This window comes from Harpia harpyja, chromosome 3 (genome assembly GCF_026419915.1).
Source record: "Harpia harpyja isolate bHarHar1 chromosome 3, bHarHar1 primary haplotype, whole genome shotgun sequence".
Lineage (NCBI taxonomy): Eukaryota > Metazoa > Chordata > Aves > Accipitriformes > Accipitridae > Harpia > Harpia harpyja.
Window position 1 is genome coordinate 65,809,644 of NC_068942.1, and position 14,698 is coordinate 65,824,341.

General features: G+C 38.3%; 1 protein-coding gene across 8 annotated transcripts in view; it reads left to right on the plus strand.

Annotated features, from left to right (window-relative positions):
- Window positions 1–14,698, plus strand: part of UNC79 (unc-79 homolog, NALCN channel complex subunit) — a 115,783-nt gene that overhangs the window by 42,334 nt on the left and 58,751 nt on the right. For 7 of the 8 annotated variants that reach the window (XM_052783035.1, XM_052783037.1, XM_052783038.1 and 4 more), the window contains 8 exons: window positions 214–371; window positions 724–905; window positions 2,202–2,403; window positions 4,046–4,225; window positions 5,260–5,325; window positions 8,343–8,629; window positions 12,315–12,497; window positions 13,341–13,503. In XM_052783035.1, coding sequence (XP_052638995.1) covers window positions 214–371; window positions 724–905; window positions 2,202–2,403; window positions 4,046–4,225; window positions 5,260–5,325; window positions 8,343–8,629; window positions 12,315–12,497; window positions 13,341–13,503 — 1,421 coding nt within the window. The remainder of the gene's footprint in view (window positions 1–213; window positions 372–723; window positions 906–2,201; window positions 2,404–4,045; window positions 4,226–5,259; window positions 5,326–8,342; window positions 8,630–12,314; window positions 12,498–13,340; window positions 13,504–14,698) is intronic. The other variant, XM_052783040.1, reaches the window with a different exon arrangement.

The following is a 14,698-nucleotide window of genomic DNA, read 5'->3' on the forward strand; positions in this document are numbered from 1 at the left end:
TGGATTTTCAAGAAAAACTGATGTATTTGAAGATTTGCAGGTAGCTTTCTTCTCCTACCAGTAACTCTGTGGTATTCACGTAAATGCCCAGGATGGCTCATAGAGATTTTCATGAAAAGTGCATTCCCACCAACAATACAGTGTAGAGATTTAGAAGGAAGGATGTCAAGGGAGTGTTTTTATAACCAGGCTTGCTCTTTTTGGTCTTTCCAGCTTATGGGGGGTTGTGAAGTCTGAGTTCTCTCAGCTTTCTTCCCTGGCAGTCCCACTTCTTCTTCATGCACTTTCGCTTCCCCATGGAGCTGACATTTTCTGGACAATCATAAACAGCAATTTCAACAGCAAAGATTGGAAGATGAGATTTGAAGCAGGTAGGCCTGAGAAATATACACTATTTGCTCTTTGTTGCTTCACTGAAGAGGTAGAGCTTTCTCTGCTGTAACTGAGGAGACCTGTAATAGATTATTATCTTTTTGCTACTTTGGGGAGTTTTGGAGATAGTCTGGTGCAAAACCATGGCACAACAATGGTAAAATAGAGGAGAACATGAGACATTTTGGATAATCAAAATGAAATCAAAATTACAACACTTGCCAGCTATTTTTTGTTGTTACTTTCTCAGATGTGCATATTTCTAGGAGAGGTATATTAATCAGGACATAAAGAAGCCATTGCCTAAATTAATATACATATTTTCTTTGTCTGGGGGCATGGCTGCTACAGTGGAGAAGGTGGCTGTGTTGTGCAGATTTTTGGATATTCACTCTGTGACAAAAAACCACCTACTGAAGTACTCTTTGGCTCATGCATTCTGCTGTTTCCTGACTGCTGTGGAAGATGTCAACCCAGCAGTAGCTACAAGAGCGGGGCTATTACTTGACACCATAAAGAGACCAGCTTTACAGGTAGGTTCATTATATGGGAAAAAGTATATTCAAACAAGAATCTGGGTTTTCACACGAAGTTCAAAGCAGTTCAGCATCATGGTCACTGCTAATACCTTTTCTGGCAAGACCCTTATGGGTCTTGGTAATTGACATATGCACAAAATAGCCGAGGGAAATGATAGTGCCCTAGCCCTGACTTAGAATCATAGAATCATTTAGGTTGGAAAAGACCTTTAAGATCATCGAGTCCAACCGTAAAAACTTTGATGACTGCAAAGGATTACTATTGTGTTTGAACTGCTATGGTAGAAAGCTGTAAATGATTTTTATTATTTTAAAATTTATTGACATTTTTCAATTTAAAAAAAAATAATTTCTAAGTCTTATGACATCCTGCTGAGCTGACAGTGAGAAAATATGTTCAAGCAGAACCAAACATGGTCTTGATCTTTTCAAGATTTACTTAGGCATGTAATTTTCAGCATGTGAGAGACCCTGCCAATCAGAATTGTCATGATTAAAACTAAGCAGGTATGAAAGTGGATCATAGCCCATGTAAAGAAGCAAGATAAAAAAAAAAAAATTCTTAGTGCACAATTCAGTTTAGTTCTCTGGAGAATAGAATGAATATGTATTTTAAAAAATTCAGTGTTACTGTCTATAAAAAGCTGTTAATACTTGCTAGTTTTATTCCCTGTAGTGTCTTTTCAAAATAGCTTCCAGAGAACTTGAATTCACTGAGTTCACTGCGACTGTTACCAGTATACTGCACTTTCATATTTAATGTGTGGGTTTTCTTCACAAACGTAAGTCTTGACGCTACACCCAAAATTCCAGTGCAAATAAAATACAGAAGCATTTTGAGGCAAAGTGCTTCTGATACGCTTCACTGCATAATCTTTCTTCCGCTGTTTGGGCTTGGTGATTCATTCTTTTTGTAATTAAGGGCTTGATTCAGTTGCCTAAATATAAGCTTTTTCTCAGGGAGGAGTGTGTGAAGAGAATAGTTTGATATTGTGTACCAAATGTGCAGTAGGATGGCACTTTGCTTATACCTTTGTATTCCTCAAAATCTTAGCAAATTCTACATTCTAAATATGATGTTCATTTATCTCCTTACTTACCTTACTTTTCCATTGATATCAGTAGCATTAGTTCTGACTTAAAGGACTTGATAGGAAAAAGGAGCTAAACCTTTATCCTGTACTAATTAACAGGAGAAGTTACGAGCTTTGACCTCCCTTTGCTTTAAAAAATGCTTAAGGTTTTCACATCTCAGTTCTGTGTTGGTTTGTTTTTTTTTTCCTTCTATAGGGTCTCTGCCTCTGCCTTGATTTCCAGTTTGACACAGTTGTCAAGGACAGGCCCACAATTCTTAGTAAGCTTTTGCTACTTCATTTTCTAAAAGCGGATATTCCAGCTTTGAGCTGGGAGTTCTTTGTGAATCGCTTTGAGACCCTGTCTCTGGAAGCACAGCTTCATCTGGACTGCAACAAAGAATTCCCTTTCCCAACAAGTAAGCAGAGTCCAAATCAATATCATCACCTTTTATCAGCTTCTGGAATTTCAGCTGCCTGCAAGGGTCTGAGAGAGATGTAGGTCTCAGCTGCATAAATTATCTGAAGTTAAGTAATCTTTCAGGCCAAAAGAGCAGAATTCAAAGAGAGCATTTTTTGACTGCCTGAATACAGATTAGGCTATCTTCTGTTGCACCTTTGGGCGTCATGTTTTACTCTCACTAGGATGTGATTGCCAGCCTTGGTTGAAATGCTGTCTGGTTCTATGATTAGCTGCAGCCTGCATTAACCCACTTGTTCTTTTGTAGATGTTCTTATGCTATCAACATTGCTATTCTCAAAGGCCTAGGTCGTGCCTGACCCTGTTCTGTAGTGGTCTATACAAACACAGCCCTAGGAGCTGTATAACCCTTGAAAAACAAACAAATATATGGGGCACAGCACAAGAGGTACATGGACTCTTAGAGCTGGTTCTCAGTTAACTATTCCTGCAGTGACAAATGTTTGTAAATGTTTGTCCTGTTCATACTTGGTTTCTTGATGAGATACCATGTCTCCTTCCATTCACTGGGGGAGGCTAAAAAATAGTTTGTGCATGATTGTTTAACATGCTGAGTAATTGAAAACTTGCTTAGCCAAGTGGTGGCCCATGAAGCAGATCTGTTTCCATGTGATTTGCTTGGAGGAGGTGGAGACAGCTGTTAGGACAGCGTGTTCTCTCTCAGCAGCCTAATGCCTCCTACACTTGCATGGAGCTCAGAGCCTAAAAAAGCCCATGTGTTGCTGCTGTATCCATACAGGAGATGACTGGAACTGCAAACATATTTTCTTCTCCATATGTGAGTAGCTTGACCCAAAGCTGGGAACTGCTGCTGTGGCCTGAGGAGGGAATCTCGGCACTAGTTTCCAGCACCTCTGGCTGCAAATGTAGGGTCATATCTTTAAATATGAATATTTGGGAGTGATTTAAAATTTAAAATATGCAAATATATTTTTCAGGTTTCTTTTTAGCCTTTCTCTTTGCCTTTTCAAAGATAAAAGTGGTGCAAAGGATGGGCTCACTGGCTTTAGTTGCTCAGATAAACTCAGAGGGTTTGAATGCACTATAGACATGAGTATAGAAAACTATTGGTGACCCCATTAAGACATGTAGTGATACTGCTGGTAACACCACTGTAAACACATAATCACACTCACAGATTTTTGGAGGCGCTGTTCAAATCCAGGATGATAGGTATAGGCAGGACAGGAGGTCAATGAGGCAAAACTAGAGGTCACATTTGGGTATGAGTGCACTAAATGTGATCCATACTTGTGAGATTTCTGCCACTTTAAACAGAGAACAGCTTATATCCCCTTAGCCTGAAATTCAGGTTTTGGTTTCAAGAACCTGTTTTTATCCAATCTCTAAAGAAAGAAGTAACAGCATAATTTTTTTAACACAGTTATGCCATTTGGGGTTTTATGGATTTCAGAACAAGAGCATGCAAATGAGTACCTTGCAGATGGACCCCTCGAGCCCATATGAAGCTTTCTTGACTTGAGTGGGACCTGGGGCCCAGTTGCATTTGGCACTTGGCAGCATTAGGGCCTCACCATGCTGTGGAATGAATCCTAACTTGGTCAATTGCATTTGCAAAGCTATCACTGCTGTCCGGACAAATGTCGCCAACCTCAGTGATGCAGCAATGTGGAAGATCAAGAGGGCTCGTTTCGCACGTAATCGTCAGAAGAGTGTGCGTTCCCTGAGGGACAGTGTGAAGGGACCAGTGGAGTCAAAGAGAGCGCTCTCCCTTCCAGAAACCTTAACCACCAAAATTCGTTGAGTATCTATTTATATTTTTGTGACACACCTGTATCTTCTCCCTTAGGATCGTATCCTGTTGTTGGGTACACAGCAGAATTGTCAACACTTACCCAACTGGGATAGCAAATTTAGGTTTCTGACTGATTTGGGCATTATTCAAATAATGACAAGTTAGTGAGTTTAACAAAGAACATAGACAAACTTTATGTCTATGCTGTATTTGTTTAAAATGCCAGAACAAAATGCTCCAAGGCTAGTTTGTGGTTAGATCTTTATTTTTATTTGTGGCTAATACACAGTAGTTTTGTCTAAAATAGATACAGTCTTTACAGAAAAATTCCTATGTTATTTATTTATTAACTGTAATTTTTAATTAGTGTATGCAGCATATCTTAGACATCTTAAAAACAACTGTTAATGTCTCAAATGAGCTTTTGGATATCTTCAGAATTCCTTTGTTAAGAAAACAATGTCCATGCAACACATCATTCCTGCCAGCTTCTATAGGAGGACCTAGGTGCTGGAAAACCATAGGCCTGTATGGACCGCTGTACAGATACCTTTCCGAGCAGAAATAAAGCTTACCCATTCTCAATTAGAGAATTTTACAAACCCAGATTAGTCTTTATGTTCAAATTGGACCTCTCACATTGCTCCTACCCATATAATAGGAACTGATAAAATGTTCAAACTTGGGTGCTGGTGAACTATTAAGTTAAAAGGTAATTTCTTTCCTCCAAAACAACCACCACCATATTTTGGGACGCAGGTAATCCTTCTTGACCAATTTCTGATCCTGCACAGGGGCTTCTGTGTGGTGACTCTTGTATCAGCAAAACTGAACGATGGAGAACACTAGAGTTATAGAACATGGTACACAAAATCTGTAGGGCACAGAAGTGACATGTTTCAAACGGTTACACTCGCTGCGTGACAACAGTGCATGAGTAAATGAACATAAATATGCTAGCACTGAATATATGCTGAAGTGTAATATGTCAGTACTGCCTTTTTAAACAGAGTTGCTTTTTTTTTGTTGTTTTTTAAGCTGTGAGCTTGACCAGACACGAGCAGTCTGCTCCAGCGCTTGGAGGAACACCAGAGCAAACACCAGGTGGGTTTGACAAGGCAGGGTGTTTTGATGGAACAGGAAAAGGAAGGCACTAGCACTGGCTTTCTTGTTGACTCATGAGATAAACTTATGCAAGGTGGAAGTTGTCTAAAAGGTACAGTGAAATCACGTCTCATCATGGTTCCAAAAGGTGCAAATTGAAGTTTTGCTCTTGAGTTGTACTGAAAACTGCTCCCAGTTGTAAATAGTACTTTGGGGGTGGGAGGAGGTTATTCAGAGGCACTCAGCTATGCCGGCAGTGCCTCACCCTCCTGTGTTTCATTGCTTGCAGGAACAAGTAAATTTCTACTAGTCTGGCCCCATGGGTCACCTATGTTCAGCCCGATCTTTGGCCTTCAGGTTTTAGAGACAGCAGACAGAATGCCTTTGATTGTCAGTACTGTAAATTACACTTGTCTCCTCTGTATGCTTATAGACATCTTAAATAAGTCCCTTATTTTATATTTACTGACAATTTGTGAAGATGTCACCCTTCTGTCAGAACTCATTGAGTTCTGTTTGGAGAACCGGGATTTATTTAGAGCCCCACAATCATTTAGTCTCATTTCATTTTATCTCCTTCTTTGTTTTAGTGAAAATCTCACAACATGTAATAGGGATGAAAATAAGTAGAGCTGAAGAAAACAATCTAATATAATCTTTATGAAAATGGCATCTTTTTGATACAATTTCATGGAAAATTTTAACCCGGCTATAATATGTGGAAACATTATTTCTCAGTTGATGTCCACAAAGCTAAAGTTATTTTCTATATACATTTTTAAGGTGCTTCTGAAAATGGTACTTGCTGTATTTCTGATTCTAATTATTTCAGAATTTATTGGTTTCTTTTTGCATCTGCAAATCTTGGTCCAGCAACAGTTTGCATAGAGAATTTTCATTTTGAAGGAAGGTTTCTGTAAATAAAAAATCACAGTGAAAAGTGTATGGAATAAAAAATATAATATGAAGTTCATGGTTTCTTTTTACCAAAGTGAGACCAGTAAAGGAAAGTTATTCTTAATAGAAGTGATTCTGAAAATTCCCCTCCTAGTTTTCTTTTTCACCTGTCATAGAAATAGCAACCTTCTCCCATGCTCAGCAAAACAGCCAATCAAACAAACCCCTTTGCTCACCCACCAATAAAATGTAAAATATTTAAAAATGATTTTAAAAAATTACAGACAGTGCAGTTTTGCTGGTGAAGAACCTAAGACAGATGCAGTTGTACCAGCAAAGGAGTCCCTGGTCAGAATAGCGTATTACATTAAGAATATGGGTAAATTAGAATGTTAAAATAATTTTTAGCATTTGCTATAAATATATAGTTATGAATTTACATAAATCCTAAGGCATGTAAGTAACTCTAACAGACTAAGTGGATATCAGTTGCTGGCTAGTAACCCTAACATAGACATGCAGGAACAATTTCAAGATTATACTTTGAGCTAATCTTGTTTGTAGGGTCTGTCCTGTAAACTTCGACTTAAACTGTTCTTGCAAAATTAAGGACTGTGTCCAATAGTTGAAAGGATTTATCCTTGAAATAAACCCAAGTAGATTGTTTTAAAATTCTGCTTCATACCAGCTTGCTTTATCTCAATTATTCCGTTAGACAGATTTTTAACCACAGATCACAAAATACATCAGAATACATTTTAGTAACAATTAATTTTAATTGTTAACAGTTACAGTGTTTAATGAACAAACTAAAATTAATGGTGTAATAAAAACTTAATTTCCAACTATTGCCACGTTTTGATCTGTCAAAATAATATTTTCTGTTCTCTTTGATTATCTTAGTGGAAATAATTTTTATTTATTATTGCATACAATGCATATATAATGCATTTTATTTATACAGAAGCATTTAATTTAAATTACTGTTTTAAAATAGAGCATGTTGGAATAATATACTTTACTATGCTTTAGCTATGCATTTATTCAGAATTATTTAATAAAACCATCAGAATTATTTAATAAAAACAATCTGATATACTGATGTGTGAAATACGTTTTGCTTTTCATGAATTCAGTTCCTAGTGTTAGTATGACATAGATCATAGGAACTGCTAAGCACTAAAAAAAGGCCTTACACATAGGGTGAAATGGAAGAGGGTAGCTCCAAAGGCAATTACTAGAGAATTCTACTAATGATATATGGTCTTAAAAGCAACTGGAAATATTGTATTTAAAAAAAAAATTGAAGTATGAAAATGAAAATACTTGCCCAGTTGGCAACTGTTATTTGCAGCATGTCTGTTTTGCTTGGATAGTGATAGCCAGCACCCAAGCTTCCTTGTGCTTTGTAAGTAGTCTCTCGTCTTTCACACAATCATATTCCCATGCAAAGTATTACTGATTGATTATTTCCATTCAGTGTTTATAAACCAAGTCTTAGGCTTCTTCTCTGGGAAAAAGCCATCAAAGTTTTGATGTAATACATTGTGTCCCAAAACCTAATAAATTATAGTGCCTACATTTTGGCTGAAGTTATTTGAGAGAAATATGGACACATTGTTAAAAGGGGTGGTCTTCATTCTGTGTTTAATCATTATTTGGTAGAATTTTTTTCATCTCTTACCTTTGCCGTTTTGTACGTTCTCTGCTGGCAAAGACTAATGTCCACTAACATTTGCTGAGGAAAGACTGAAAACTATGCCAGATGAGAATCTGGTGGCAGTGGGATTTGATTCTCCTTTACTGCATAGATGCCAAGGAATAATAGCACTCAATTTGGCAGAAATGCACTGGGATGGGAAGATAAGCAGCTCTGTTAAACATGGGAAAGCTGAGAAACGGAGTTCAGTGTACACAGTAGGTATTACTGTGCTGTTGAGCCTGAGGCAACAGGGGAGCAATGCCCTCAGAAATGCATGCCTACCTAACTCCTGTGACTTCACCATGTGCATTTGGGCAGAAATGGAGCAATGAACTCTGGAAAAAAATTCTGGTGTATTCTGTACCCTGTTTACAGTCTTATCTAGTGTCTGATACCAATGTCTCTCCTGTGCCGATAGGACAACCCTCCCCAGAGAATGATAACACAATAAAAGACCTGCTGCCAGAGGATGCTGGGATTGATCACCAGACTGTCCACCAGCTCATTACTGTGCTAATGAAGTTCATGGCAAAGGATGAGAGCAGCGCTGAGTCAGACATCAGCAGCGCTAAAGCTTTCAACACAGTCAAGCGCCATCTGTACGTCCTGCTTGGTTATGATCAGCAGGAAGGATGCTTCATGATTGCACCACAAAAAATGCGTGTTTCGACTTGCTTTAATGCCTTTATTGCTGGAATAGCACAAGTAGGTGAAGGCACTTACTACTTTTTGCAGCTATTTCTCATTGCCTGTTGTTGAAATGGTGGTAGCACAGCCTTCTTTGTACCAAAATAATGGCTGAGTGCAGTAATCCTACTTAAATCTCCTTAATGCCTCTTCAGTTGGTGAAAGTATTTGGGAATAAGGATGGCTGCTTTTTCTTTACTCTCAGAAGGCTCCATGTAGCCTAATCAAGTGCTTTTTGTAGGTTTTTACTTTGCAGTTAAAAAGTAAATAGTTAAATAGAAGTATGCTAATTTATAGCTTCCTACTAGTACTCTAAACTTGCTGCATCATTGGCATAGAGGTAAGAGTTTTGTGTGTGTGTAGGCATGCAAATACTACCACTGCATGAAAAATCAGAGACTGCTCCAAACCTCTTTGCCCTCTTTCCATAGCCTTTGAATGCCTTGTTTTCCTCACATGTCATTTCCTCCTTTCCCATTCAGGAGGACCTGGGACCCATGTGCTCTTGCTTGTTTCCCAGCGTGAATGGTCTGTAAACTCTTCCACATTCTTCACTTTGCAGGAGACTGATTCTTCTTCTCCTTAGAGTGCACCAGGACTTTGTTTTCCCTTTCCTAGGGAGTAGTGCCACCGTGATGAACTTCTGCCTATATTTCTGTGATAAATGACTGAGCACATCCTTGCCTTGTGCCTTCTTTCTCCATCTTGTAAGGACGACTGTAATTTTCTACCTCACAAGGCTCTTCTAAGGCTCAATTAATTCTTACTGATAGAGTAGTCGGTGATGCTAGGCTGAAAAACACTTCACATTTGCGTAGTATTCTTATTATTTGCAGTGAAGCATCATCATTACTTCCGCACTTTTTCCTTATCACAGTCTCTCATAAAGGATTACCTTAGGGGAGAGAGAGGGCTGTGATTTCAGATCTCCCCCTGCCCCAGCTCTTAAAATGCCCACTGTAACCTTCAAACATTGTTCAAAGCTATCCTGGCCTCTTCTGTATCTGCAGTTCTTCTCAGGATTTTCTGGTTCATACACTGGAATCAGTGGTTTTTTCAAAAAGTCAGTTGTAATGTAGATACTTGGATAAACTTTCACAGTTATGGAGAAATCAGGTATCCATATTTCAGCAGGCAAAATGGAAGGTGTTAATGCAAACTGGGTAGCTGCAAATGCATCCTGATCCATTGTCTTGGAGCACCGTTGCTATGAGGTGTTGTCAGTCATCTCTCATCTGTACAGTTTTAAGCTGAAACATGTAAAAGGAGATTCAGGTCTGTTATTGAGAGTCTGGAAGTGGCAGTTTAGTCACAGGGCAGTATCTTCCACGTTTTTCTACATGTTTTCCAAGTTTGGATTGCCAAACTTCAGTGATCATAATTGACCTGATTTTCAGAGGTACTACTTACTGCAACTCTAAATATCAGCCCCTGCCTTTCCTCTTTCACCTTTAAAATGTCTCATGATAGCCGAATTCACCATTTCTGTTTGAAAAGCTTCATAGTTGAATCCTGGCTCCCCTGACGTCAAATGGAGTTTGAGAACTTCAGTAGGCGAGGATTTTTCTCCATGTAGCAGACATCAAAACTTTAATTTATATTTTGGGGGGATTTTTTTCATAGCTGTAGGGCTGCTTTGTGTTAGGAATCACCTTTGCTGCAAGAGAAGTGCTGTTTGCAATCCGAAGATGCATTTACAGAGTGAAAACTCAGTACAGAGTTTTCTTTTATAACAGATATTTCAGTTACACTCCCTCCCCTAGGCATAAATATTTGCTATCCCCAATCAGCTCCAGGTTGGGATTGGGCTGACTTGCTGGTTCGTTGATTTTGATTCCAAGCTTGCTTGGAATGGTCAGTTCAAGAAAAAAGAAAAATCAAATGTCTCTTAGTATTTTGCATCATAAAATTTTATATATTTGGAATTCTTGAAAGCATAAAATGCCTTTTTCACTCCGTAGCAGCAGAAGTGGCCAAGTTTTGGTGTTAGCAGTCACTGCGGCATTGCCCCGCATGGTGGCAATGTTGTACAAGCCTGTCGGAGTGAGGAAGCCAGCAGTGCTGGGCACTGCTCAGCATCCCAGGCTGAGCTCTGCTCAGCATTTGCAACATCATTTATTCTAGATCTTCCTGTGACAACTTAAAAAATGTGTCTGTTCAGCTTAAGACATGTCTGCATTACAGTATGTGCTGTGTTAAGGAAGGGTTCTGTCTTCCTTGTATGGATGAGTTTTCCTAACCATGTTGTATAACTGTATCACACCCTGAGGTGACAAGGCATTATACAGGGTAGGACCATATTTGGTGATTATATATCATCTGTTCGACAGGCTAACCCTGCATGGATAGATGTGGGATTCATCTATTTAGCTCTATGCATGCAGCACAAAAATTTGAGACAGCTGCACATTGAACTAGAGGATTTTAGGGGAAAAAACTTCTAGTCAGCTTGTTCAGGAGGGAACTTGAGAGATGAGTTCTCTGTTTGTAAATTAAGCTCATCCCCTTGTTCTAATAAAAACAAAACCAAAAAAAGAAATACAGACCTGAAGGAAATGGATCATGTGGATGAAACTGATGTTTGTGTCTGTTTAGATGTACAGGGCTCCTGGTAAAGTGCACTAAGTCCACTGAAACTGCAGGGATGTGTTAGATCTTGGGGGCTGTGCTGGAGTTTGCTTGGCCTGCTGTTATACCTTCCTGGGTGTCAACCAGTATAGGTCAGCGTCAGAGACAAGGTCTTTGTGGATCCTTGTTATAATCTAGTTTAGTTGCTGATTTCAGGACATATGGCTTTAAATAAAAATAGCTAATGTTGCAAGACTGATGGAAAGATAATGAAAAATAGCAATGCAGTTTCAATTGAAAACACAGTTGTGTCAGGGTAGTGGGAATATATGGCCACACTGCACCTAACAATCAGGATTCAAACCTCAAGGATAGGCACCACATAGCATGATGCTCTTCAAAGGTCATGATGGAAGCAAGGCTTATGACTAGCAGTAATAACAGTAACCTGTCTACAGCAACACTATCACTTAAAATTGATGAGCATTTTATTTGGAGCAAGATTTTTTTCATTAGCTTTATTCTTGGATCCTTTAGGATTTGCATGCTTTAATTTTCTGCATAACATCGCAGACAATTTCTTACCTTCGCCATAGTGAAGAGTGGGATTCTTGTCTCATTACCAGATTCCAGAACATGGGGCTTAAAAAAACCCAACAGCTAATGTTACAAGCCTGATGAGAAGATAATGAAAACCAGCAATGCAGTGTTAATACAAACCCAAATAACCAAAATACACACACACCCTCCTCCCAAAACCCCCAATTGCATCCTATCTGTAAAACACGGGATATACCTAATACGATTTTGTCTGTTGAAGCATGATCAACTTGGGCTATAATACAAGGCTATCCCAGCATGATATATTTTATGACTTGCCGATGTATGCATGCTAAAATTTAGACTATACAGGATGAAACATTTTCAGAACACATCTTTTTGTTTCATTTTACCTGTGTAGCTAAAATGGGAATGTGGCAAGCTGGCAGAAAGTTTCTAACTGATAGTGAGACTTCCTTAAAAACATCTGTTTCTTTTCATTTAACTGATACCTCAACTGTATTAGTTATTTTGCTTTTCAATGTCAGTGGATTTGATTTTGGTGAGCTAACTCCTGTGCTACTATTCTTTTCAGGTGATGGACTATAACATCAACCTGGGTAAACACCTTCTTCCCTTGGTGGTGCAGGTGTTGAAATATTGCACTTGTCCTCAGCTACGGCATTACTTTCAGCAGCCTCCTCGCTGCTCCCTCTGGTCCCTCAAACCTCACATTCGGCAGATGTGGTTAAAGGCTTTGCTTGTCATTCTCTATAAGGTAAGTGGTCTTAAAAAGATGCCGTCCACATTCAAATTTACACTTCAATTTGAAATTTATTACAGGGAACATCTAACTGTACTGCAAGTGAAAGGAATTGTAAAGAACACTCTTTGATTTGCTTGCTTACTGCATTTAATTTCAGTGTCTGAGGTAGTTAGGCTTTCATCTGTGCTACTGACCTCTTACTTCTGCTGTCTATATTGTCTTTCACGTGGTTACCTGAGAAAGAAAAATATAGATTTGAAAATATGAAAATGCTTTATAAAGTTCCAGTGAAGAGTATTTTGAGTAACTTAGAATTAGTTTTTAAAAAATATTAGTAACTTTAAATGGATGGGGTGTCAGCTTAACAGCTTGTATTCTTTAGTTGAGTGATGCTTTTTAGGAAGTGTTGTTAAAATGTAGTGTGTTTATGCACTAAAATGGAGCTGTGAATACTTTTGATATGCTTAACAAATTTCTATCAGGTCTATAGGGCATACGAGGAAGTGGAGATACTAGAAATGAATGATAATGTGCTGATTGAAATAGAGTATTTGGAGAACAGTTCTGATGAGAGACCTTTTGCATTATTATTAATAGCTGGTTTTGTCATACAGAAGTCAAGAAAACAATGTATTAGATGTTGCTAATAGGGATTTTTAAAACTTTAAAATAATTCTGTGTACAAAGATGAAAATACTTCTGCCTCTTATGATGTATTTAGAAATGTATGATCAAAGAAAGGCATAGGACATCCAGCTGACAATATTCTTGTCATTTTTCTATTTTACTGCCTAAATGTTTATCCAAGGAGAAAAGTTAGTTTTTAAGCTGAAGTTTTTCTCTTTCACTGAACAGTACCCCTACAGAGACTGTGAAATCAGCAAGATTGTACTTCACCTAATCCACATCACAGTCAATACCCTCAATGCTCAATATCACAGCTGCAAGCCCCACGCAACTGCTGGTCCTTTGTATAGTGACAACAGTAACATAAGCCGATACAGTGAAAAGGAAAAAGGTACTTTTAACACTCTCATTTATATGATAGTCATTGATTTAATTCATCAAGTCTTGCAGATATTGTAGAAATGGGTAAATATGGTCTGAATTTTAGACCATAATACTCAGAATTAAGTCTAAGGTGTGTTGTATCTGACCAGCTATAGCCATCTATAGTAAAAGAAATTGACAATTTCTCTGTAGGCTACCATAGCACAGCAGTCTAACAATCTCTTGGAGGGAGTGTACCTTAGACTTAGTAGTTCAGTCACTATGCCTGGATAGTCCTTGACCTTTTCTATTACGATAATAACTGATCTTGCCCACACACAAAGTGTGCAACCAGTCTGACACAGCATTCTGATTATACTTTATAATAACATGGCATAGTAGCAAATACTTGATGTTGAAAAGAGAAAATGATGAATTCAGTCTATAGTTTGGTTTTCTCTGCAAAAGGAGCTGAAGTTGACTAGCTTACATGCAGACGTATATGATGTGGATGTCTAAAGGCAGAAGAGAATGATTCAACCCTTAGAGTCTGCATCCAATTGTTAACTCTGTATGTGCTTGCTAGCTGTAGCAGAGGTACTGTGATGGTGTGAACTGGTGTAAGGTGGAGGCTTGAAATAATGTGGTGTCACTGAGTGTAGGTCCTTACAATTGTGAAGTTTATTATGTGATAAGTATTTATGATCAAAGTTTAACAGGTTCTTTTGATGTTAATCTTTAGCTGCCTTTCAGCTGTTTTGCCTTTTAGCCGCTTATTGCTATTTACATCCTCCCTCTCAAACAGTCTCCCTAGTGTGCAGCAAACTCTTCTTCCAAAGAATACAAGAAGGACTCTTCGTGCATGTCAGTACCTTTTCCTCTTTTGCTGCTTGTTGCTCATAAAAAGATATCCAGCAGAACAAGGACACAAAATTTTGTTTACCTGAACACCCTATTACTTAGGTTTAGCCAATTAAAGCAACTTTAAAATGGATGTAAATGATGTATTGCATATTCTCACCCAGTTGGACATTTTGTATTGCTAGAGGAGGGCTAAGAGGGTTCAGATAACTGTGGACTTACTATGAATTTGTCTTTATTTTGAGCTGAGTTAATGACTTAATTCATAAAGACTTAATAATGCTGAGGGTAGTAATAATACATTTATAATATGCATTCAGTTTCTGGATTGATTCTGAGACATTTCTAAGACAAAGCAAGGT